The sequence below is a fragment of the Canis aureus genome, chromosome X, assembly GCF_053574225.1.
Source record: "Canis aureus isolate CA01 chromosome X, VMU_Caureus_v.1.0, whole genome shotgun sequence".
Lineage (NCBI taxonomy): Eukaryota > Metazoa > Chordata > Mammalia > Carnivora > Canidae > Canis > Canis aureus.
In genome coordinates, this window is record NC_135649.1 from 48,904,362 (window position 1) to 48,929,158 (window position 24,797).

General features: G+C 39.7%; 2 protein-coding genes across 5 annotated transcripts in view; one reads left to right on the plus strand and one right to left on the minus strand.

The window, feature by feature from the left end:
* Window positions 1-1,796: 1,796 nt before the first annotated feature.
* Window positions 1,797-24,797, minus strand: part of DRP2 (dystrophin related protein 2) — a 68,205-nt gene continuing 45,204 nt past the window's right edge. The window contains exons 24-25 of one of the 2 annotated variants that reach the window (XR_013375040.1): window positions 23,613-24,152; window positions 1,797-1,920 (exon numbers count right to left, since the gene is read on the minus strand). Coding sequence is in view for 1 of the 2 variants with exons in the window: in XM_077889444.1 (XP_077745570.1) it covers window positions 24,142-24,152 (11 nt within the window). In the remaining variant the exon portion in view is untranslated. Of the gene's footprint in view, window positions 1,921-21,556; window positions 24,153-24,797 lie in introns of those variants that run through there. The other variant, XM_077889444.1, reaches the window with a different exon arrangement.
* On the plus strand, window positions 3,486-22,355 carry TAF7L (TATA-box binding protein associated factor 7 like). 3 transcript variants are annotated; one of them, XM_077889446.1, is made up of 13 exons: window positions 3,486-3,783; window positions 6,753-6,820; window positions 7,751-7,829; window positions 9,132-9,265; window positions 9,923-10,049; window positions 10,293-10,348; window positions 13,612-13,653; window positions 14,442-14,589; window positions 14,911-15,024; window positions 15,809-16,081; window positions 16,278-16,390; window positions 17,746-17,805; window positions 21,515-22,355. In XM_077889446.1, the coding sequence occupies exons 1-13, from the start codon at window positions 3,525-3,527 to the stop codon at window positions 21,557-21,559; spliced, it is 1,518 nt and encodes a 505-aa protein (XP_077745572.1). In that variant the 5' UTR covers window positions 3,486-3,524; the 3' UTR covers window positions 21,560-22,355. The 3 variants fall into 3 exon arrangements, with proteins under 3 accessions (XP_077745572.1, XP_077745574.1, XP_077745575.1); XM_077889449.1 differs by lacking the exon at window positions 3,486-3,783 and adding an exon at window positions 4,355-4,508; XM_077889448.1 differs by lacking the exon at window positions 17,746-17,805.

Sequence of the window (24,797 nt, forward strand, 5' to 3'; positions counted from 1 at the left end):
AAATACATACCAATAATTATAAATCTATGCTATTGAACACACAATACATAAAGGTATAATTTGTGACATTAATAACATAAAGAGGAGGACAGAGCTATAAATAAAGGTAGAATTTTTTATATAATTGAAGTCGAGTTGTTATTAATTAAAATTACATTTTTATAGCTTTAGAATGTTATATGTATTTCCCATAGTAATCACTAAGAAATATCTATAGAGTATATATACAAAAGGAAATGAAAAGGGAACCAAAATGTGTCACTACAAAAAAAAAAAAAAAAGAACTAAACACAAAGGGAAATCAGGGACAAAAAAAAAACCCTATAAGACATGTAGAAAACAAATAGCAAAATATCAGAAGTCCTTCCTTATTAGAAATTACTTTAAATGCAAATGGATTAAATTTTTCAATCAAAAAGGAAGAAAGATTGGCAGAATAAATAACTATTGGGCCAAAGAAGAAATCACAAGGAAAAGTAGAAAATAACTTGAGACCAATGAAAATGAAAATGCAGCATAACAAAACTTATGAGATATAGCAGAAGCAGTGCTAAGACAGAAAGTTGCAGCTATAAGCCCATTTAGAAACATCTTTAATCTACAACCTTACTTTACATTTTAAGCAACAAAAAAAGAACAAACTAAACCTAAAGCTAACAGAAGGAATGAAATAATAATGATTAGAGCAGAGATAAATAAAATGGAGAATAGAAAAACAATAAAGAAAATCAATGAAACCAAAAGTAGATTCTTTGAAAATATCAACAAAATTGAGAAATCTTTAGCTAGACTAAAAGAGAGAAGACTTGATAACACTGGAAAAGAGATTGAGGACATTACTGTTGACTTTACAGAAATAAAAGGATTATAAGAGAATACTATTAACAATTGGACATAAGCAAGTTGGACAGCCTAGATGAAATGGAAAAATTCCTAGAAACACAGTTACTGAAGCTGAATTATAAAGAAATAGAAAATCTCAACAGATCTATTACCAATAAGGAGATTAAGTCAGTATCAAGAACCTCTCAATGAAGAAAAACTCAAATCAGATGGCCTCACTGATTACTTCTACCAAACATTACACATATTAACTCCTATGTTTCTCAAACTATTCCAAAATATACAAGGAGAAAATACTTCCCAACCCATTGTATAAGTGAAAGAATCCAGATACAAAAGGACAAATATTGTATGACTCCACTTATATGAGGTACCTAGAATAGGCAAATTCACAGAAACAGAAAGTGGAATAGAAGTTACCAGGGTCTGTAGGGGAGCAGAAAATGGGGGAATACCTGTACATCTAGTTGTATAGGGGAAGTCTTTGTAAACAGACACAGTCAAGGAACCTGGGATTAAATTATGTATTGGGTCCACCATTTTACTACATGTGTGACATGGGTCAAGTTAATTAGCCTTTCCAAATCTCAGTTTACTTATCTGGAAAGAAAACCCAGGAACATAGTTACACCAAACTCATAGAGCAATTGTAAGGGTTGACTGAAATAATGCATACCAAATGGTTAGCAAAGAGCTTACGCATCTAAAAGGTGCTCAACGAATGTTAGCTATTATTAGCCTTCCAATGGTTTCTGGCCCATAACTCAATAAATTTCTGTTGAAGGAATACATGAAACTGTGTATGTGCTATAATGATGAAATTGATCGAACCCACAGACGGGGGAGAGGATGGGGTCCCGAAGAATTTATTGGAAAGACAGCAACATGACAAACCAGAGCCCAGAAATATATCTGTATGTATTTGACAATATTATAATATGTATATGATACGTTTTTATCTGTACATCAGTGGCACATCTTGGATCAGCTCTCTCCCAACAAGAGAAACCACAATTTTCATGCCCTTTGCCTTCTTGCACATCCCATTCCATTCTTCCTGAAGAAGGGGCTGGAAATCTGGCAACAAAGGGAAAAAAAATCACATAAATGTATGCCTGTATCTTAAGGGTAATTTTTGTCTCTTTCCATGAAACTTTTACCATATTTTAAGGATCTAATAAATATTTAAAATCAAATCTGGCAATGAGATTCTCAATTAACGTCTGTTAGATGATTGAATTTTAAGTGAGCAGTTACTATGTACCTTTCTATCTATAGGATGTTCCCATGACACTTTTGTCAGGGTACTATTTTTATTTATATACTATTTATATCTGACTCTTTTAATATTTTTTAAAAGATTTTATTTGAGAGAGAGCTAGAGAGAGAATGAGCAGGGAGAGTGGCAGAGGGAAAGGGAGAAGCAGACTCCCCACTGAGCAGGGAATCTGATGCAGGGCTTGATTCCAGGACCCTGGGATTATGATCCCAGCTAAAGGCAGACACTTAACTGACTGAACCACCCAGGCATCCCTCTTTTAAAGTTTTTAAAGTAATCACTACACCCAAGTGGTGCTTGAACTTCGGACCTCCAAGATCAAGGGTCACACACTCTACTGACTGAGCCAGCCAGGCATCCCTCTGATTCCTTTTTTTTTTTTTAAAGTTCTGAAGGGTTCCTGCCTGGCTCAGTCAGTAGACTCCTGACCTCAGGGTCCTGAGTTCTAGCCTCACAATGGGTATAGAGATTACTTTTAAAAATAAATAAAAAAAAAAAAGTCTTGAAGCAGATTTCAATGTTACTGCACAAGATAAAAATAATTAGGGGATTGGGAGAGAATATGGTTATTTAAGATAACAGAAAGATCAGCATATACCAGGGTGCCTGGGCGGCTCGGTTGGTTAAGTGTCTACCTTTGGCTCTGGTCATGATTTCCAGAATATAACCTGGAATTAGGCTCCTTGCTCAGCAAGGAGTCTGCTTGTCCCTCTCCCTCTGCCCCCCTCCTGTTCTCTGTCTCTTTCTCAAATAAATAAACAAAATCTTAGGAAAAAAGATATCAGCATATGGAAATAAAGTTCACAGTTGTTAGAGGTGGGCTGCAAAATTGGTTCTGAGCTTCCTAGCAGCCATCACAAGGAAAGTTAATTACATAATTCACATTGTCAATATGATTAAAAACACAATCAGCTATTTTAGCTACCAAAAAAATGGAATTTTTCCTTTGAGTTATTAAAGACTTATTTTGCGATGCAAATGCCTTTAAGAATATGCTGTACTACATGAAAAATTAGTTTCATTGGTCTATTTTGTATTATAACCCTTGATATAAAGATCGGTGGATGGATTCCAAAAAGGACCAAAATAATTCTGCCTATCTGAAACTTTGATAATTTAGCTTCACTGAATGAAAAAAAAAATTGTTTTTCTTATTCAGGAGAAACGATTGTACAATAATTAGTCTTCCAAAAATATTTATCCGTTACGATTAAGTTTAGATATATATTAGGCAGTAGAGATTTCACCACTATCATCTCTAACAGGCACCCATGCTGTCCCTTAATATTATCCCTACGTCTTTAAGGAGGATACCTTTGACATCATTTCATGAAAGTTCTGGAAGCTTCAAACTCACGTGACTAAACAGGAAGCCATTTTACAACCTCAAGGAGCGTAGACCATGGAGCACCCTGAGGTACCGCCTCCCCGCCCGTTAGAAAATGATTCGACACCAACAGCTTCAACATCAGAAGTAACGAGCTCACAAGATCCGCAAATTCCGGTCGACAACGAAGCTGAAACCGCTGGCGACCAGGCCGCCAGTACTGCCAGCCGCCCGGACACCCAAACTCCAGGCGACCATGTCACCCAAGCTGATGCCGACAGCGGCAGCCAGGTTGTTACGTCAACTGCTGTGGAAAACTTACAGGAAGGGAAGGGTAAGTGGCTTTATTTATTTATTTTTCCTCATAGGTTATGGATATTGTTTGAGAGAAGCGAACCGCCATAAGTTTATCTGAACTGAGACTCCCTTTAGGTGAAATAAGTGCTTATCACTTGCACGTCCCCGTCTGAAAGGTGTACAGTAGTGTCTCTCGCTCAAGAAGAGAGCAGTTCATTAAGTTAAAGTATTTGGGGCACGGAGTCTAGTTATTTAGTGGCTTTGCGTGGCGGCGTGTTTGTCACCAGGCGAGGTCGCCTTGCCAAGGGACAAATCGGTAAAACCTAACGGATTCGAGGAGCAAACAAAACGTGCCTCCCCTTTTACAAATACCACCGTGTACCGCCCCGCAGGTGCCCCCCCCCCCCCCCCCCCCGCCCCGTAGGAGAGGACTTTGTTTTGAAGCTTTGCTCAGTTAGGTCCCCGCGGCGCTCAGCGCCCCTCCAGCCTTCCTTGCCCGGCAGGGCACGCGGTGAACCGCCGCCGCCTCGAGGCCACCCGCCGGTCCAGTTGGCCCCGGCCGCGGAGGCGTGGCTAGGCGGGGAGGGGCGGCGCGCGCGGCTCCTACCTGTCGCCAGGCGGTGGGTCCGCAGCCCGCCTCCACGCCCGCTGCCCGTGAGCCCACTCACGCCCTCGCCGGAACCCGCCCCCCTACCCAGGGAAGAGAGGCGGCTTCCCCCCGCGCAGCCTTTCCGGTCCTGGCGCTACACAGCCGAGCCGCGGGTGAGTCGGGCGGTCAGAGGGTTCCCCGGCGGGTCAGCGCCCCGCTCCCGCGCGCCGCACTTAGCTCCGCAAGCCCGCCTGGACAGCGAGGCGCGAAGGCTGGGGACCCTTGGCCCCGCGAGAAGCTTTCCTGGGAAATTGGATCAAATCCTATGAGCTGGACTCATCCTTGGAAGCTTAGTGCCCCTGGGATAAGGATGGAGTGGTCATTGCTTCCAGATTGCAGCCAGGGACTGTGAACTTGAGAAAATACCAATTTAGGCTTGTGCTGACTTGTGCTGCCTGGAGCATGCTGTTAGGCACCCTCTAGCTGGCTACAATTCTAATGCCAGGTCTGATTGCGCTGCAACGAGGCGGCGCTGGGGGTGAACGGTGGAGAGCAGTCCTGTTAGTTTAATTACTTATCAAAGAGTGTCTGGGGAAAAAATGGATGCCTTTTCTTAAAAGAAATACGATAACCCGGTTCATTGGGTAAATGAAGGTAACAAATTTTTAAATAATTAAAGCTCATTTCAACTAGGGTTATCCATCTCCTCTGAAATTGTTTCGACTCTTAAATTCTTTAAGAGAGGAGATGCTAGAAAGGTACTGAAACGAACAAAAATGCCCTATTTGTAGTTCTGCAGAAAAATCTGAAGGTTACTTCTGATTTGATAAAATCTTGCTTAGCAGCTAATTCTTCAAATAATCTGTATTTCTGCCCCCAATGTTGTATTTGCTACTTTTCATTCTGTTAAGCAATGTGCCCAGCTCCAAGATTTTTAATTTCATTTATTTTAATTAATTTTTTCCCTTATGTTTACGTTCAGTTTCTGTATTGTATTTATATAGATAGATAGATAGATAGATAGATAGATATAATTCTATGAAGCAGGAAGAGAAGAAATGACTATCACAAATAATCTCTCTCTCTCATCCTGGGTGTCTCCTTTTCCACTGCTGACCTCTCTCTTGCTTTCTATGCGTTTCTGGTAGTTTCTGAAGTCATATTAAAGGACTGGTGAATGATTTCACCATAATAGGGTCTCAGACTCACTTGTATGTGTTTTTAAAAATGATTCCAATGCTTTTAAGTGAGATTCAAATGGTTTACAAAGTATTAGGAGCTGTGACTATCTGGAGATTTTAATCTAATTTAAGGTATAAGACTTTATAACTTGGTGTATAGCATAATGTCCTTAAAGCATAGGAAGACCTTGTCAGGTTTCATATATGTATAGCACTTTCTTTCCACCCTGTGAGAAAAAATTTCCTCAGCAGTGTGAGCCCTAAAATCCAACATGCAAGCCACTTACAGATATATCCCAAATAGGTGGAAAATTAGATTAAAAATAAAGATGAACGTTGATGAGATTATTCACTTTACAAAAGGTTGGGGTTTTTTTGTTGTTGTTGTTGTTTTTGTTTTGTTTTGAAATAAAGGAATCCATCTTAGGATTCCTTTAAATAACTTTTGGAGTATTTCAAGTAAGTGGTGGTTGTGAGAACTAAATGAAATAACAGACCAAATGCACACAGTGAAGTTCCTAGCATACAGAATGTACACAATAAGTGTTAATAATGAATTCATTAATTGGGTTTTATAATATTTCATATTATCCCTTCAAGAAAGGGTTTATTCTGTGAACTTAAATGTGCTCATATAGATGGCCTAGCCATAAGAACGGGACTCCTGACTTTTCTCCAAGGTAGCTCAGAGCCGTTGATGCTGACTTTAGAGTTGTAAAAGCTACCTGCTCTCCCACTAGCTTAATTCCTACCAATCCATTAAGGTGAATGAAATATTAAAAATTAAGCTGTTCTCTTCAAATCATCATAGAACATTTCTGCCAGTGGTTTTGGATGATTTTGGCCTTTGGTTGGCGCTCTTCCCTATAGAGGCATGTAGTTTGCTTCAGTAGCCACCACTGTGTTGATGAATTGTGGTCCTTTACCTAAGGGTCTAAGAATATTAAGACGACTAAATCATGTTTCCTAACAGCTGTTACTTCATTGGTTATCATGTAATTTGGGCTATCCTTGGAAAACGTGCATATATATTGGAAGGGATATAAGATGACTTTTAGAAATAATCAAGTTATGTCAAATAAGGTACTTCAAGGTGTGCAGGCATCGTTCCAGTGAGGATTATGGGCTAGATCTTGTATAATGTAACCAGTACTACCAGAAGTGGTCAGCAGAGGGAGCAAGATGAGTTTTTGGTCACTGTCCATTTTGTTTTTGCTTTCATGAACTCAAAAACAGAGATGAGTAAAACCCAGGATGAACCTCCTCATGAACTTGAGAACCAGTTTATATTGCGTCTGCCTCTGGTAAGAAACCCTTGTATCTCAGACCAAATATCTTTAGTACATATGTATTAGCTCTGCTTGGATCCTTTCTTTTTTAATTTAAATTCAATTAGCCAACATATAGTACATCATTAGTTTCAGATGTAGTGTTCAATAATTCATCAGTTGCATATAAGCTCTGCTTGGATTCTCTAGCATTTCTATTTAAGGCATGCTATAAAAACTAAGAACATTTGTTTCCCAGGAATCGTGTTCTATTAAACAGTCCTATCCTAGTGTGTACTCTTTTAGCTGAATTTCTTTCATCTTGTACATGCTGCCTATCATGTGGGCTGATTTCCTGACAAACAGCTGTGACAGTGAGGGATTCAGTCACTTACCAGAGGTGCTAACAGTCTGTTCACTGGACAGCCAAGATAAGACTCCTCTAAAATCCTTTCTGTCACCTCAAAAGGGGCAATTAAAGGGGGACCATCACTATTTCCTCAAATTCATCACCATGCAAGGCTCTTGAAGCTCATCTTAACATTGTGTTAGTGTCTCTTCTCCCTTTGATACCTGCATTCAAGTAGTATTTAGTCTAAGAAAGCTATATTAAAAACAGGTTTCAAAAAGGTATTTTCCCAATTAGAACTACTTAATATACCCAGTAAACTGCAGCTAAGCCTTTCCTTAGCAACAACTGAAGGGCAGCAGTGAGACGCAGGAATGCAGAGCTAGAAAAAGGCATTAAAAAAAAAGAAAAAGGCATTAACTCTAGCTAAGAAACAACAATGAGGTTAGTCAGCCTCACCCCAACTTGACTTAGTGCACAGTATGTCATAGTGCATGGCATTTTTCTTAACATTTGGGAGGTTTAAGATTTAATTTAAGAGAGGACTTGTCTGTGACACATCTATTAGTTGCCAAGTAGACAATTCATCCTGATTTTTCAATCTACCTCCTTTTTAGGAACATGCATCTACTGTCAGGAAGATAGTACATTCCAGAAGTGTTGCCATGAAGGATAAACTAAAAATTGACTTATCTTGTAAGTAGTTAATATCCATTTACCATACATCGAACAGTAGCTTATTATGGGATTGCCATGTGCCAGACACTATACTAGATACTAAGGGTGTAGCAAAGAACAGGATATGGTCTCTGCCTTGAAAGACTCTAAGAGAGGCTTAACTCATTCTCATATCTTCTTTTTTGAGGAAAGGAACTAGAAATTATGTAATTTGAGGTAATTATTATAGTATGTATAAGGAAAAACATGGGAGTTGACTATGCAATTTGTATCCTGATTTTTGTCTCCTACATACAAACTTTGTGACTTCTGACTGTCCAGGGGAATGAAAAATGAATGTACTGTTCTTTGTTTATGAAAGTGACATATCTTTCTCTTTTGAATGATATTTATTAGGTGTTTTAAATACAGAGAAGTACATAAAGAAGAAAATTTAAAATGGCCTATAATGCCATCATTCAGGTAGCCCTTATTGACATTTTTAAAAAGGTAATACAAGTTCATAGTTAGAAAATTTAAATAAAACAAAAGTTCAAAAAGAAGAGTGAGACTCTCCTTTGCAATGCCCCAGCATTAATGCCAAAGGTAACTAATAATAACTTTCTCCTCATGTTTCCTTACATATAAAATTTTTATGCACAACTAACATTTAAATCGTCTATATCTTTAAAGGTTCCTTAAAGAATTAAAGACACAAAATGAGTCATGTCCAACATCATTCTGAATTTTTCTTTTTCACGTAATATTAGAAGATTACACTTGAATCCTCTTGTGTTAAAAAGGACATTCAAAAAAATAAAATAAAAAGGACATTCATATTTGAGACATCTGGGCAGGAGTCAGAGTTGTCCATATATGAATATATATATATTCCTACGGTGCATGGATATTGTGTAGAATCTTATCTTTGTGGAGATTATAACTTCAGTTTTACTAGCACTATTCTGAGATCAACCCTTTCTTCGCTTGACCCTTTGAAAATATCCAGGTACAATGACATAAGTGAGTGCTTCTAATGGTGTCAAAATGAATGGGCTAGCATGGAGTTTGCCTTTCAGGAGAATGAAACCACTTCATCCTCATTTAGTTCACAGTGATTACAAGAAACTTAGCTGCTTTTGATCGAGCAGCATAAACATATACCCTGCCTTCTTTTCTCTGGGAAGTTACTAATTACATACACAATTCTAGCATTATGAGAAATAGTAGGTTTCGCTGAAAGACTAGTCTGTCCCACTTAAGTCTTCATTACTCAAATCCTAGGAAGCTTAGGAATGCACTGGGAAGATGTTAACTTTAATTTTTCCTACCTCTCTTCAGCTGATGGACGTCATGCAATTGTTGAGGTAGAAGAAATCTCACTAGCCGCAAAGCTGGTTGATTTGCCATGTGTTATTGGAAGTCTGAAAACTCTTGATAAAAAAACTTTTTATAAAACAGCAGATGTTTCTCAGGTATGGATGAGTTTTCTTAATCTACTAGCCCTTATACCCTTTGAGGAGTCCCTTTCTCCCTACTCTCTTTCAGTGCTCCTTCCCACTTGGTGAATGGCTGCTTATCATTTCTAATTCCAGCTCAATTGCACAGGAATACAAAGGCATGTTCTGGTTTGGTGTTTGATCCATAACTTTTGACTATTTAATTTTATCCAAATAGCTTTTAGATAAAAAAGGTTTATGTTTGCCATTTGTAATGATTTTCACCTGAAAAAAATGAGGATCTGGGATCTTCTTCTGAACTTTCTGCTAAAGCAAGATGCTGTTAATTCTGGAAATTTATATTTGTTCTTTTCATCATCTTAATTGTTGACTTCCTGTTTGTCTTTAAATCAAAATGCTAAGATATGTTTGTTTTTAACATGTTTCCTCTGCAGTGGTAAGAATTTGAACTAAAACAAACAAACAAAAACAAAACCCAGAATCCATATACAATGCTGCTGAGACAGAGAGAACGAATAGGCATGTATATTAATACTTGGTTTTCTGGAAACGTCAAGTTAACAGTCTCCTTATTTCTATGCTCCAGGATTTCTGGTAGTAAAGATGATCGTGATTCATAATAATCCAAAATTTGTGGCCCAAAGTCAACTTCTTTATCTTTGTTAAATTTAGATGCTTGTGTGCACTCCTGGTGCTGAGCTCCAGTCTTCTCCGGAAGAACCAGTTACTTCTACTGGTCTCAAAGCAATTAGGAAAAGTGAAAAAGAGAGACAGAAAAAATATATCTGGAAGCATGGCAGTAAGTCACCGGCCCCTTGCTCATTCTGGCTGACTATATTTATCTGCTAAATCCTAATTACTTGTGATCCAGGGACCTGTTACCACACTTAGGTGTTTGGTTCATTAGGCATCCAGACACTTTTAAAGGAACAGGTCATGTCATGCCAGTGGCTTATAGCATGACCTTTCTCTTTATCAAATTCAGATAGAATGTGACTACTAACAGTCATATATGCATTTCACCATGTTGAATTTATTTTAGTTACTCCACCACTTAAGAATGTCAGAAAGAAAAGGTTCCGCAAAACAACAAAAAAGGTTAGTTTCATGCTATTTCCGTGTCTAGTGGGTAGATTGGAAGAGGATTATGGGCGGGGAGGAAAGGGAGATAATCAGTTGGGGATTAATTTGTTCATTCATTTATATGTTTGATAAACATTTATTGTGAGCTAAATGCCAGGCACTGTGTGGTAGCAATTGGGACTATATACTAACAAAAACAGGCCTGATCATTTAGGGATCTGGATGTGTCATGAATTTGAAACTTCTGCTAATGTTTTCAGTTTTCAATTGCAAGATCTAGTTTTAAAGCGAACCCATCTAGAACCTGGGAATTGAGAACTGTGGTTATATTCCTAACCTTATCTCAGACTTGTAGAACCTAGAGCAAGCTATAGGAGTATTGTGGCTTGGCTTATTTTTTAAATTAACTTAATTTTGAAATAATTGTAGGTTCACAAGCAGTTGTAAGAAATAAAAGAGATACCATGTCCCCTTTATCCTGTTTTCCTCATTGTAACTTTTTGCAAGACTACAGTTCATTATCACAAACAGGAAATTGATATTATATAATTCACCAATCTTATTCACATTTCTCCAGTTTTACTTGTGTGTGTATTTAGTTCTGTGCAATTTTATCCCACGTGTATGTTTGTGGGCACCTACACAGTCAAAATACTATGTAGTTCTGTCACCACAAGGATCCCTCATCTCGCTCTTTTTTAAAAATATTTTTTAAATATTTTAGACGGAGAGTAAATGGGGGGAGGGGCAGAAGGAAAAAAATCTTCAAGCAGACTCCCCACTGACCGTGGAGCCCAGCACAGGGCTTGATCTCAAGACCCTGAGATTATGACCTGAGCCGAAACAAAGAGTCGGACGCTCAACCAACTGAGCCACCCAGGTGCCCCATTGCCCGTTTATAGTCACACTCATCTTCCTTATACCCCACTCCCCCAGTCTCTAACCTCTGGCAGTCACTGTTATGTTCTCCATCTCTGTAATGCTGTCATTTTCAGAATGTCATATAAATGGAATCATGCAATATGTAACCCTTAATACTGGCTTTTTTCCCACTCAACATAGTTCCCTGAAGATCTGTGCAAGTTGTTGCACGTGTCAATAGCTGATTCCTGTCATTGCTGATTAGTATTCTGTCATATGGATGTCCCACAGCTTGTTTAATTGTTCACCCATTGAAGGACATCTGGGTTGTTTTCAGTTTTCTACTGTTGTAAATAAAATTTCAAGCAGGTATTTGTGTGAACATAAGTTTTCATATCTTTGGGATATATGCCCAGGAGTGAAATTGCTGGGTCGTATGGTACTTGAAAGTTTAGTTTAGTTTAGTTTTCAGAGAGGAGGAGGGACAGAAGGAGAGAGAATCTCTTTTTTTAAAAAAGCTTTATGTATTTAGAGGGAGAGAGCAGGTGGAGTGCAGGTGGAAGAGGGAGTAGCAGAGGGAGAGGGAGAGAGAGACTCAAGCAGAAACTAAGCACAGAGCCAGATGCTGGGCTCAATCCCACGATGCAGGAGATCATGACCTGAGCCAAAACCAGGGGTTGGATGCTCAAATGACTGCACCACCCAGGTGCCCCAAGAAAGAGAATCTTAAGCAGGTTCCATGCCCAGTGCAGAGCCCAATGTGCAGAGCTTGATCTCACAACCCTGAGATCATGACCTGAATCCAAGTCAAGTCAGATGCTTAACCTACTGTGCCATGTAGGTGCCCTTTGAACGATTAATTTTATAAGAAACTACTATACTATTTCCAAAGTCGCTGTAACATTATATATTCGCACCAGCAGTGTACATGTGATCCAGTTACTCTGCATCCTCACCAGAATTAGGTATTTGTCACTAGTTTTTTTTTTTTAGCCATTCTGATATGTAGTGATCTCATTGTGGTATTAATTTGCATTTCCCTGATGGTTAATGATGTCAAACATCTTCTCATATGTTTTTTTGCCGTCCATATATTGCACTTCAGTGAAATATCTGTCCATGCCTTTTGCCCATTTTCTAGATGGATTTCTTATTATTGAGTTTTAAGAGCTCTTTTAATATTCCAAATACTAGTCCTTTGTCAGATATGTAGAAATTTGCAAATATTTTCTCCTAGTCTATAGCTTATCTTTTCATTTTCTCCACAGGTTCTTTCAAAGAGCGAAAGTTTTTTGTTTAAGTCCACTGTATTGACTTTTCTTTTTAAGGATCTTCCCTTTGTGTCAAGTTTAAGAACTCTTTGCCTAGCCCAGATCCTGAAGATTTTCTATTTCTTTTTTCTAAAAATTTTACATTTTATATTTAAGCCAGCAATCCATTTTTGAGCTAATTTTTGTAAAAGGTGTAGGTTTTAGTCCAAGGTTCGTTTTTAAAAATACTTTATTAATTTATTTGAGACAGAGAGAGAGAGCACGCACCTATGTAAGGAGAGGGGCGGGGGAGAGGGAGAAACAGGCTCCCCTTGGAGCAGGACCCCAGGATCATGACCTGAGCTGAAAGCAGATGCTTAACCAGTTGAGCCACCCACGTGCCCCTAATTCAAGGTTCATTTTTTTCTTGCATTTTTCACATCCAATTGCTCTAGCAATATTTGTTTAAAAGACTATCTTTCCTCCATTGTATTGCCTTTGCACCTTGTCAAAAAGCACTTGGGCATATTCGTGCATGTCTGTTTCTGGTTTCCCTATTCTGTTCTGTTGATCCATATGTTGATCCTTCTACTGATATCACAGTGTTGCTATATAAGAAGTCTTGAAACCAGGAAGGCTGTTCCTACTTTATTTTTCTTTGTCAAGATTGCTTTAGCCATTCTAGAGCCTTTACCTTTCCACATAAATTTTAGAATAAGTTTGAAGTTTAGAAAAAGTTTTTTAAGATTTTAAAAATTTATTCATGGGAAACGCACAGAGAGAGAGACATAGGCAGAGGGAGAAGCAGGCTCCCTGCGGGAAGCCCAATTCAGAACTCGAACCCAGGACCCCGGATCACGACCTGAGCCGAAGGCAAATGCTCAACCACTGAGCCACCCACTATGTCTATGGAAAACCGTGTTAGAATTTTGGTAGGATTTGCATTAAACCTATATATAGATCAATTTGGGGGAGAATTGACAGCTTTACCATGTTGAATCAGTCTATGAACACAGTTGCCTTGGCTTTTATAATGTTGGTCAACAGCATTTATTGAGTGCCTGCTAAATGTGAAACTAAGTTAAGAATACTTTTAGAATTCTTTAAGCTTTAATCAAGTAGAAAATCATAATATAACTTCACTGTTTATTGTGTTTTATTTCATAGCTCATTGATTTCAAACAAATTGAAGAAATCAGCTTTCCTGAGGTAGAGCAATCATCATATAACTTTACTGTTTACCCTTAGTATGTTTTCCTCAATAGCTTATTACTTTGAAGCAATCAAAGAAATCATAAAGGTTATTTTTAAGCCTTCCTTCTCATCTGCCACTGCCATACATGTAAACTGAATTGGATTAATTGAAAAATGGATTCATTGTTCAATGTGTGATAACTCCTAGAGGAAAAGATACAATTTGGCTAGTGACTGTGTATTCCAATCTGCTTTTTTCTCTGATACTTATTTTAAAAGCCATTTCTTGGAAGCCAGTGTTTGCTTTTACCAGCAGTTGTTTGCAATTGCTTGTTCCCCCCTGCAAAGTTCTAATTTCTATTTGTGGCATGACGAATTGGTTGCTGTGGAGATAATTGTCTAAAATTGTATTTAAAGGAGAACATGTAGCTAAGACCCAGTTTTTATAGGAAAATCTGTAACAATAAAGATATGAAGAAGTAAACCCTGGGAATTTGGATCGCTGGCGAAATTACTTCTAAAGAACAAATAAGGAATTGTAGTTCTTTGCCAATATGGATAAGGGCAAATAATTAATAACTGAGACCTAAGGTTGTGCCTCTGAGAGAGGTCTTTAACACAGAATTGCAGATTGAAAAGATTAAATGTATCAAATAATTTGTTTGAATGGGGAAAAATGTTTACTACAAAAACCCTAGACCCTGGTGGGTATAAAGATTCTTTCGTAAATAGCATTGCTTAAAGTAGAAATTTGGTTGGATGTATATTGAAGAGCCTAATTATTTGAATTCATTTGTATGTAGGACAAGGACATTTCTGGAAAACACAGGATGTTAAATGACCTTACTGGTATCCCGCCTTCCCCCACTTTGGTTCAGTACATTGAATCTCCTGATGTGGAAAAGGAAGTAAAAAGACTCTTGTGTTCAGATGCTGAAGCTGTCAGTGCTCGTATCCTTTTATACTAAATATTTTCTGTGTTGTCTGTTCCAGCCCATATGCGCTTGCTGACAAGTCCTCACGTATTTGTGTGCAATTGTTGATGTGTAGAACTTAGGATTTGGGGAAATGTTACTTCCTAGCTAGGAACACTAAACTCACATGATAGAAATGTATTTACTTGCGTGACTCAATATAAGGTACTTCTTCATACTAGGAATCCAGATAGAATTTGGACTAAATTAAATAGCATTTTCAGCCAGAGTGCCTCTTCCTTTCCAACTGTGCCTTCTCCTTTCTTTGTACTTGTTCCTTGATTGCCCTACCTTTCAGGATGGGAAGTCATTGCTGAAGATGAAACCAAGGAAATTGAAAGTCAAGGCTCCATCCTGGGTTTTGCAGTGTCCCCAGGGCTAAGTGACTATATGCAGGGTCATATCTCGTCAGGTAGGTTTATAGCAGCAAAATAAGAGCTTCAGAGAGGACAGGTGTTGACTGTGTGAAAAGCCATTCTCCATAGACTCACTGGCCAATCACAGAAAAAGGAGGCCTTTGTCATTTCATCCATCGCTGGTATTCTAAATGCCTCTGGGCTCTTAGATACTCTAAATGTCTTGATCATTGAATACATGAATGAATGAATGTTAGTGTTTTGCATTTAGTTCCCTCATTGTTCTGGGAAGAGAATAATCTTTTTTTAAGATTTTATTTATTTATTCATGACAGACGCACAGAGAGAGAAAGAGAGAGAGAGAGAGAGAGGCAGGCAGAGACACAGGCAGAGGGAGAAGCAGACTCCAGGCAGGGAGCCTGATGTGGGACTTGATCCCTGGTCTCCAGGATCACGCCCTGGGCCGAATGCAGGCGCTAAACCGCTGAGCCACCCGGGGATCCCGAGAAAAATCTTCCTTCAAGAAAATTATTTATAAAATGCATTGGTTTCTGGTGAATTTGAGGGGAAGGAGGATAATTGCAGCTAGAGTGGGAGTCATTTGAAAAGATTGAGATAGGGATGCCAGGGTGGCTCAGCGGTTAAGCGTCTGCCTTTGACTCAGGGCCTGACTCTGGGGTCCAGGATGGAGTCCCACATTGGGCTCCTGCAAAAGAGCCTGCTTCTCCCTCTGCCTGTGTATCTGACTCTCTCTGTCTCTCATGAATAAATAAATAAAATCTTTAAAAAATATAAAAGATTCAGATAGTTTCGCCTTCCTCTCTTCCTTAAAACCAATAGAATATGGTATGCTTCGGGAGATGTCCAGTGATTCTAGCAGTAACAGTGATGATGATGATGATGACGACGACGACGATGACAACGACGAAGACGAGGATGATGATGACGACGAGGATGAGGATGAGGAGGATGAAGAAAAGGACAACTATGGTGATGAGTATGAAGTTGAGGAAGAGGAGGAAGATTATTATGAAAAGGATCTGGAAAGGGAGCTACAGGCCAGGTTCTTTGCATCTGGCCAATATGAGGCAAAGGAAGAAGCCAGTTCAGTAGGTAAGTTATAAAGGAAAAACCAAAAGGGCGAGACAGACTGGGTGGCAGTGCTGAAGATTGACTCTAAACACATGTTAGATGCAGGACTAAGTTTGAGAAGTTATTGCTGAGATGTATACTGGAGTTTTAGTTTCTTTTTATCTCGGCCCACTAGTTTAGGCTCTGTTTAGATAAAATTTCTGTTTATCTCTGTTAGTCATGGATATTCAGAAGCAGATTCATTACATGGAGAGAAAGCTCCAAGAGATTCAATGCAAAGCACAAAGACAGAAGGATCTCATAATGAAAGTGGAAAACCTGACGCTCAAGGTAAATTCTAGCTGGCTGGGATAAAGATATCCTGATATCTTACTTTCAAAATTCTATCTTTGTGTTTCTACTCATGTTGTCTCTGTGCAGCATTCTTATTCATTTGCACACCTAAAGAGCCTCTTAGAAACCCCTAATAAAACATAGCCCTATTCCTTTTACCTGAGTAATTTTGATCATCTCACATAAGCATTTTTGGGAAGAGACCAGGAGGCCTGAGATAATAATCACCAATATTGAACATTTATCATAAGAAAGGCACATAAAGAGCTAACCATTTTACATGTATCATCTCATTTCATCCTCACATTCCTGAAATACAGGTACTATCACTAGTCCTATTTTATAGATAAGGAATTGGAAATTCAAAGTTAAGTAACTTGCCAAGGACCACAGCAAGTGGTAAGACATAGATTGAATCCTGTTGTTTGTACCAAAATGTATTCATTGCAGTAAAAGAAAATTAACTAAATTCATTTCTAAATGTTATGATGCATGCCTGAAGAAAAATAAATATTTTGCTTTATTTTTGTTAATACATATTTCAACCAAAGGAAAATGTATGTTTAGGCCATGTTTGCATGCTTATTTTAAAGATTTTATTTATTATTTGTTCATGAGAGACACACAGAGAGGGGGAGAGACATAGGCAGAGGGAGAAGCAGGCTACCCGCAGGGAGCCTGATGTGGGACCCGATCCCAAGACCCCAGGATCATGACCTGAGCTGAAGGCAGACGCTCAACCACTGAGCCACTCAGCTGCCCCTGAATGCTTTTTTATTGTAAGGGAAATTCTGAAGCATCTGGAAAATTCCTTGCCAGATTTCATTTTCTGGAGAGCTGTAGTCATCAAAATGGAGCAACGTGACATAGAACGATACCTGTTTAGAGTGTTGTCCTTTAGAATAACCAAGTGATCTAATAGATGCGGGCACACTGTGAAAGATACACCCATATGGTATTATTATGCTGTTGCATGAAGTACTAGTTAGTAATAGTAATATTCTAACCTAGTGCAGGAAAATGAGTGAGTCAGCATCCAGTTCCAAGCCAGCTTTTTAAATAGTTCACCATAGTCAAAGGATTTGTGCTAAAACTAGAAAAAGGTAACATGAAGGCATTCTAACCATTTATTTTAGGGCAAGAAAAAAATTCTGTGTGTAGGGTTATACAATCAAATGACATGGCTCTGTAGTTAGGGGGTACAGTTTTTAGACTCCGAATCCTTTAAAAAGAGCGCTCTTTTGTTACAACTGACCATTTTCTTATCAAACCATTTGTCAAACTCTTTGTCTCACTTGATTCTCTTTTCCCTTGAGACTCAGCATTCATCATTTATACAATTTGTTTTCCAGAATCATTTACAGTCTATGCTGGAGCAGCTTCAGCTACAGGAAATACAAAAAAATGAGCAGGTGAGAAGTGAGTTTTTGAATCAACCAGAAAACATTTGATACAAAGAATCCCTCACCCCATCTCCAATGTCATTTCTGCTGTTCCTTTCACATAAGTAGTAACGGCCAAATATTTTAAATGAGGGTAGCAGGTTGGAAAGATTTTTGTGAAAACTCAATCATTCAACAGATATTGAATGCCTATTAAGTGAAAAGCACAAGATGTCCATACAGTGTTGAATAAGACAGATAATTGTGCTTGTCCTCATGGAGCTAACTATCTACCACAGAAGATTGGCAGTGAGCAAATTATCATACAAATATAAAAGTGCAAGTCACGAAGTGCTGTGAAGCAGAAAAAAAATCGGTGCTATTTGTATAAAAAGAGTTGTGAATTAAATGGAATTAAAATGAGCGGCCTCTTTGAGGAAGCGATATGTAAGCTTTGACCTACAGGAGAAGTCCAGGCGAAGAGGGAATGGAGAGCCTCTTGGGTGAAGCATATGCCAGGTCCCACGTTGGAGAAGAACTTGGCCTCTTGGAGGACCTCTGGAGTATTTAAAGCAAGGAAGGGAGTGACTTAACATAAGGTTGCAGAAGTAGGCAGAGGCCATAGCATATGGTCCCTTGCAGGCCATGATAAGGAGGATGAGTTTTAGTCTTAAGTGTAGTGGGAAACCCATGAAGAGTTTTAAGCAAGAGAGTCACATTTAATTTACACTTTTTAAAGATCACTCTGATTGTTATCTGGGGAATGGATTATAGGGAGGCAGGACTAGAAGCAGGGAGGCCAGTTAGGAGGCTGTGTGGTAGTCTAATAAGAGGTGATGACCACCTGAACTAAGGTGGTGGCAGTGGATATGGGAAGAATAGAATTTTTTTAACTGTAATAAAAATGTTTTTAGGGATCCCTGGGTGGCGCAGCAGTTTAGCGCCTGCCTTTGGCCCAGGGCGCAATCCTGGAGACCCGGGATCGAATCCCACGTCAGGCTCCCGGTGCATGGAGCCTGCTTCTCCCTCTGCCTATGTCTCTGCCTCTCTCTCTCTCTCTCTCTCTGTGTGACTATCATAAATAAATGAAAAAAAAATTAAAAAAAAATGTTTTTATAACAGCTTTGTTGAGGTATAACTCATATGCCATACATTTAAATTGGACAGTTCAGTGGCTTTTAGTATATTCACAGAATTGTGCAACCATCACCATAATCAATTTTAGAACATTTTTATCACCCCAGAAAGAAACCTGCACTCATTACTAGTCACTCCCTGTTTCTTCTGAATTCCTCCCACCTGCCAGACCTAGGCAATCACAAATGTACTTTTTACTAATCTATTTTCCCTATTCTGCTTATTTTATTTAAAGGAAACACATAATATGTGGTCTTTTCTATCTGGTTCTTTCAGTTAGTATATTTTAAAAGTTAGTCTATGTCATGGCATGTATCAGTAGTTTATTCCATTTTGTGGGTGAATAATATTCTAATATTCAATGGTGTGTGTGTCTGTCTGTGTCTGTGTCTATGTGCACGTGCATGCATGTGCATGCATGTACATACCATACCATACATACGATGTTTTGTTTATCCATTCATCTATTGATGGACATTTGGGTGTTTCCCCTTTTTAGCTATCATGAATAATGCTGCCATAAACATTCATATATGGGAGAATGTAATTTAAAGATAGAATTGATGGGACTTGGATCAATTAGTGGGTGTTGAAGAAAGTGTTAAGGATGCATGCCAGATTTCTAACTGGAACAACTGTATTATTTAAAGCCATGAGAGAATGAACAGAGTGAAAAGAGAAGAGGTTAATGTGGGATAAGTGAGGGTCAACTGGCTGTACAGAAAATGGATGCTGACTTCAGCCCTAAAAAACTGAGGATCACAATTTCAAAGAAACTGGAGGCCATATGATGATGGGCTTAGCATGGGGCTTTTAAGGTGGAGACACCATCCCTCATCCCCACTCCTCAGACCAGCAAGGCGAGGGGAATTCTGTATATTCCCTTCCCCTCAGCAAATCACTTAACCAGGTACTACTTAAAACAACCACATGAACAGTTAATGCCAAATTACTTTAGGACCCACCAAACATCTTTGTTTCCATCCATCTAAGTAGTATTGGGGAGTGCTACTTCCAACACAGAAATGTAGCCATAAACTTTATTCACTCACAGTCCTTTATGTTAGCTCACTTAGCGTAGATGGGTGCCCGCCTTAAGCTAGGTTCTGCAGGGAGCTACAAAATACTTACAGCCCAGTCTCTGCCTCCATCTGGAGAGAGATTCATGAGAGAGACAGGAATTTAAAGGAATTAGGGGTCACTTTTGTCCATAGAGATGAGGGAAGACTTTGTGGAGAAATGATGTTTGGCTGGAGCCTTGAAAGGTAGGGTTTTAATAAAGATATAAGGAAAGGAGGGCATTCTATATAGAAAGTACTATAGCTCAGGGGTGCTGTTGACAGGCTAGAGTTGAGATTTTTGATGGAGGGCATCATGAGCTATCAAAGCTTTTCTCGCTGGGGAATAACTCAGGAAGACTTCTCTGCCAGCAGTAGGTAGGAGGAATTGGAGTGGAGAGAGACTAGAGGAAGATATGAGTGCTAGAAGGAATCAGAGCTTAACAATTGATTGGGTTTACAGGACAAAAAGGAGAACAAGGAGGAGTCCGAAGCCGGAGTGACTGGTAAATGGTATGCCACTAGCAGACCACAACAGGAAGGGAATTATTAGGGGTGGCGGGGGTTTGGGGGTGGAGAGGCTAATGAGTCAAATTGGAAGCATGGTGCCTTGGAAGTACTTTTGAAAATGGAAGAGTAGAGGTTGGCTCATGCAGAGAACCGATCATTGAAGCTGTGAGGCTTAGATGAGTTAGGTCGACTGTTTAGCCAGAAGTCTGAACCTGGAGGTGGTGAGAGGAAGAGCCTGTAAGGGGGAAAGAACTGGAGCATGCAGCAGTTGATATCACATCAGCATGAGGGTAAAGAGCCTCTAAATTACTGTAGTAAGCAATTCTGGTAGTTTGGTAGGTTATGTGCAGCATAGAATCATTTTATAATGCTCTGTCCTTTCATTTTCACAGAATGAAAATCTACACTGGTACAGAGTGACCTAAATTGAGTAACACTCAGAAACAATCTTTGTCCCAAAGATAGTAATATCTCTCTTAATGTTATTGGTCACTTTGCCATTTCAAGTAAAAAAGAAATTAAATCCTACATCACAAAAGGTTCAGGACTTCTGACTTAGAAAGAATCAGAATAAGTAGAACATCATCAGGACTCCTGACTGGTCAGGTCTCCGGCTCGGTTTCTAAGTATCTAGCATAACATGGCAAGAAGCAGCAGCTAAGACTTGGTTTAAGATCTGGTGTGTTCCGTGGGAGTGAAGGCTATCCCAGCTGCTTTATATTCTTCAAATGTGGCTACAGTGATCCCTCTGTACGCTTTTCCCAGAAGCACAAAGTCTTAACAACAAGCATGTTGAATTTTTAAGCATATTCAATTTTAAAGCTTCCTTTTATAAGTTTGGCACCATAAAAGAAAGCAGCATGCAGCACTCGACTTACCGTGGCACTGTTCTTTGGAACACTGCAAGACGAAGATAACCCTATAAATACCAAATTACAGTAGTTCTCTTTGGCTCATTCAAGTAAATTCTAGGTCAAGTAATGGAACTTAAGATTTTGGATGAATTTTTCATGTTTTTCCACCTCTCCCTACAGCTCATTTCCCTACGGGAACAATTGAAATGTTTTTTGGAGAAGTGAGAGAGCCTTGGCCCTGGCGCAGGAACGTTGGATTCACTATCCAGCCTGAAGACTGGATGAAATTGTATGTGTTTCTGACCCTTTTTTTGAGTCATTTGTATTTGTTTATCTGAAATTTTGTTTTCTAGTCATATCTGAAGTTTAGGGTTGTGTAGAAAGGGACAGAATATAAAAACATAGTAGACCTAAAAACCCAACTTCAATATGGAACTTTGCTTCTCTTTATCAATTTGAGAATTGCTTATATTGCTTCTGTTGTGTTGATGCCATCAAATGATTCAGCCATGCTTGCCAAAGACACTCTAGCCTGAAGGCTATATAGCTGGTTTGAATATGTTTCCAGTTCCCTTTTCCTATAAATTTTAAATATTTCCTAAGACACAAAAAGAATCTTTTCTACCAAAGGCTAGGACCTGCCACAGTGAATTAAGTGCCTACCTCGCAGCAGTTAGCACTAGGTTGTGTCCTGTCTCTGTTTAGGTGATAGGGGCTGCTTTCCTGCTCAGGGATGATTTCTTGCTGCTGTTAGCTTTGTTCTGTTGTGTTTATAAGTTGTGTCTGGTTATTATTTGCCAGCTAAGAGAATAGTTAGAGCAGAGATGAAATTTTGAGCTGTTATCTATATTCTGAGCCTCTTCATTGAAATCCCCACCAGAAAAGATTAGGAAAAATCAGATGCCTGTGATGCCTATGAAGACTCCCTTAAAAACCCTGGATGGGTTTGTTTTTTTCTGCTGTACTGTTAAGGTTTTCTGGTCTGTGTTCTTTAAGCAATAAATAAATTCCTCATTTTAAATGGATTGCTGTCACTTTATTAAATTGCTCCCATGATGGTTGTACTCCTATCCAAAAGAAAACTGGAGATACAGGCAATAAACTACCATTAGGAAATGACAAGATGGTGCCAGTACTGGGCCATCCTCCTAAAGAGCCCTTGGGATAACTTCTAATGAACTAAGCAGATCGTCTCCTATTAACCATATAGCACTGGGATTTCGAGAAAGTGTCTAGAGAAGTGATAAAAATGGCAGCTCCAAAAAAAAAATGGCAGCTCCAATATTCGAATCTCATTACATTGTAGTGGAAAGAACACAAGGTTGGAATCCTGGTTCTGCTGTTCACCTTGGGAAAGTCCCTACACCACTTAGAGCTCTAGTATTTTCTCATCTGGAAATCAAGGGTGATAATACTTATGACCAAGAGGCATCTGAGGGGTTTCTGGAAGTAGTCCAGCTAGACCCAGATCTAGTCCCAATCGACAAAGTTGGTGCTGCTCTAGGAAATGAACTCCCAAGTTTTCTGGGCCACTTCTAGTGCTCCCATTCCCAGTTGAAGTTAATCAGCTAGAGGCAGTGAAGAGCAGATCAATATGTATGGGCAAGGCCCATGGATGAGGGTGGAAGGCAAGGAATACTGGGGGCAAATGCAGAGAAGAAGTGGGGTGAAAGGAGCTAGACATGTTAAGGGCAAACAAAATGAAGACTAGGAGAGAAGTTAGAAGACCGCTTGAAGACCAAGGTGATGGGACACCTGGGTGGCTCAGTAGTTGAGCATGTGCCTTTGACTCTGGTCGTGATCCTGGGGTCCTGGGATTGAGTCCTGCATTAGGCTCCCCATAGGGAGTCTGCTTCTCCCTCTACTTATGTCTGTGTGTCTCTCTGTATCTTTCATGAATAAAGAAATAATCTTAGAAAATCATGATATAAAAAAATTTTTTTTTCAGGAGCACCTGGTTGGCTCCAATTGGTTGAGCATCTGACTCTTGGGTTGGGCTCAGGTCGTGGTATCAGGAGCAGACAGAACCGTGCTGAGAGGCAGGATGGTAGGGAAGACAACAGCAAGAGGCAAGGGCGAAGCCACATGTTGGCAGTCACCTTCCAAGCCCTCTGCTACCACATCTCACTGTAACCCAGGGCAACTGCTTCACCATGCCCTCCAGTCACCCAAGGCTTCCTGCCACCCTGACCCTTCACCTTACCCCCACCACGCTCGCATGCTCGTGCGCGTGCGTGCACACACACACATACACACAAGCACGCATGCACACACATACCATGTCTCAGGAAGTTTTCGTTTTTTACGGTCCCGTAATCCTGAATCTTGCATGTCGCAGACCTGTGCTGTCCGACATGGTAGCCACTAGCCACATGGGGGTTTCGAGCCCTCAGCGTTCGGCTAGCTTGAACGGAGATGTGCAGTAAGTGTAAAACACACACTGGTTTTCTGGAAGGCGAACTGTTCCATGCTGGTGTCCTGCCGACCTTGCACATATTGACATAGGCCACGTTGTCAAGGGTTGTGTGCAGGCTGCCGCAGGCCTTGGCAGAATGCCCCATGAGCCTCCCGGAACATGGGAAGATAGGCAGTCTCCTGAGAAGTCGCTACAAGACCATTTCTCACTCACCTCCCTATCTCCAGGGAAGCTTCTGGGAGGCGGTTTCTCATCTGCCTCCCTCATTGGAGTGAGGCACCAGACTTTCAGCCTGCCCCACCACCCCCAGAGGGTAGAGCAGTGTGGAATTGGCTACTCAGCAACAGGAGGTCCCACCATTCATGTTGCATGTCCTCGGGCCCCTTTTGTTTCAGTGGCAACCTGTGGCACAAGGGATGCAGGGAGGTGAGACCCTTGCTGATCTTGCTTTTGCTGCCTCTATGAGTAATAGAGTGTCTGGATTGATGTGGGTGTCTTGGGTTTTTTCCCAACTGATTCTGTCAACCCGCTTGACAATTTCTAAGATTTAGTGAAAAAACAAAAAAGGGATGCAGCGTCTCTCAGTAATTGTTTTATACTGATAACATGTTGAAATAATCTTTTGGATATACTGGGTTAAATATTAAAATTAATTTCACCTGTTTATTTTTAAAATCTGGCTGCTAGAAAATTTGTGTATGTGACTCGCATTAAATTTCTATTGGACAGTGCTGTTAAGGATTGGTGAGAAAAAAATTGGTGGTGGGGAAGAGGGACTCACAGGGTTGTATTCTGCCAGAAAATGGCATTTGAAAAAAACTATTGTCATAGTTTTATCGCCATAGCTACAAGAACACCTTAAACATATATATCCATAATAAAAGATAGGCCTTTGAATTGAATAAATGTAACTTTATGGAAACTCACTTCATTGTCCTGACTTTTCTCATATTGCTTTGGGCTGATGAAAAATCCCTCAGATTGATGAGGATGGTATTTAAGAACTATTGCTATAGAGAGCTCCTCCCATGAGGGGATAACTAACTG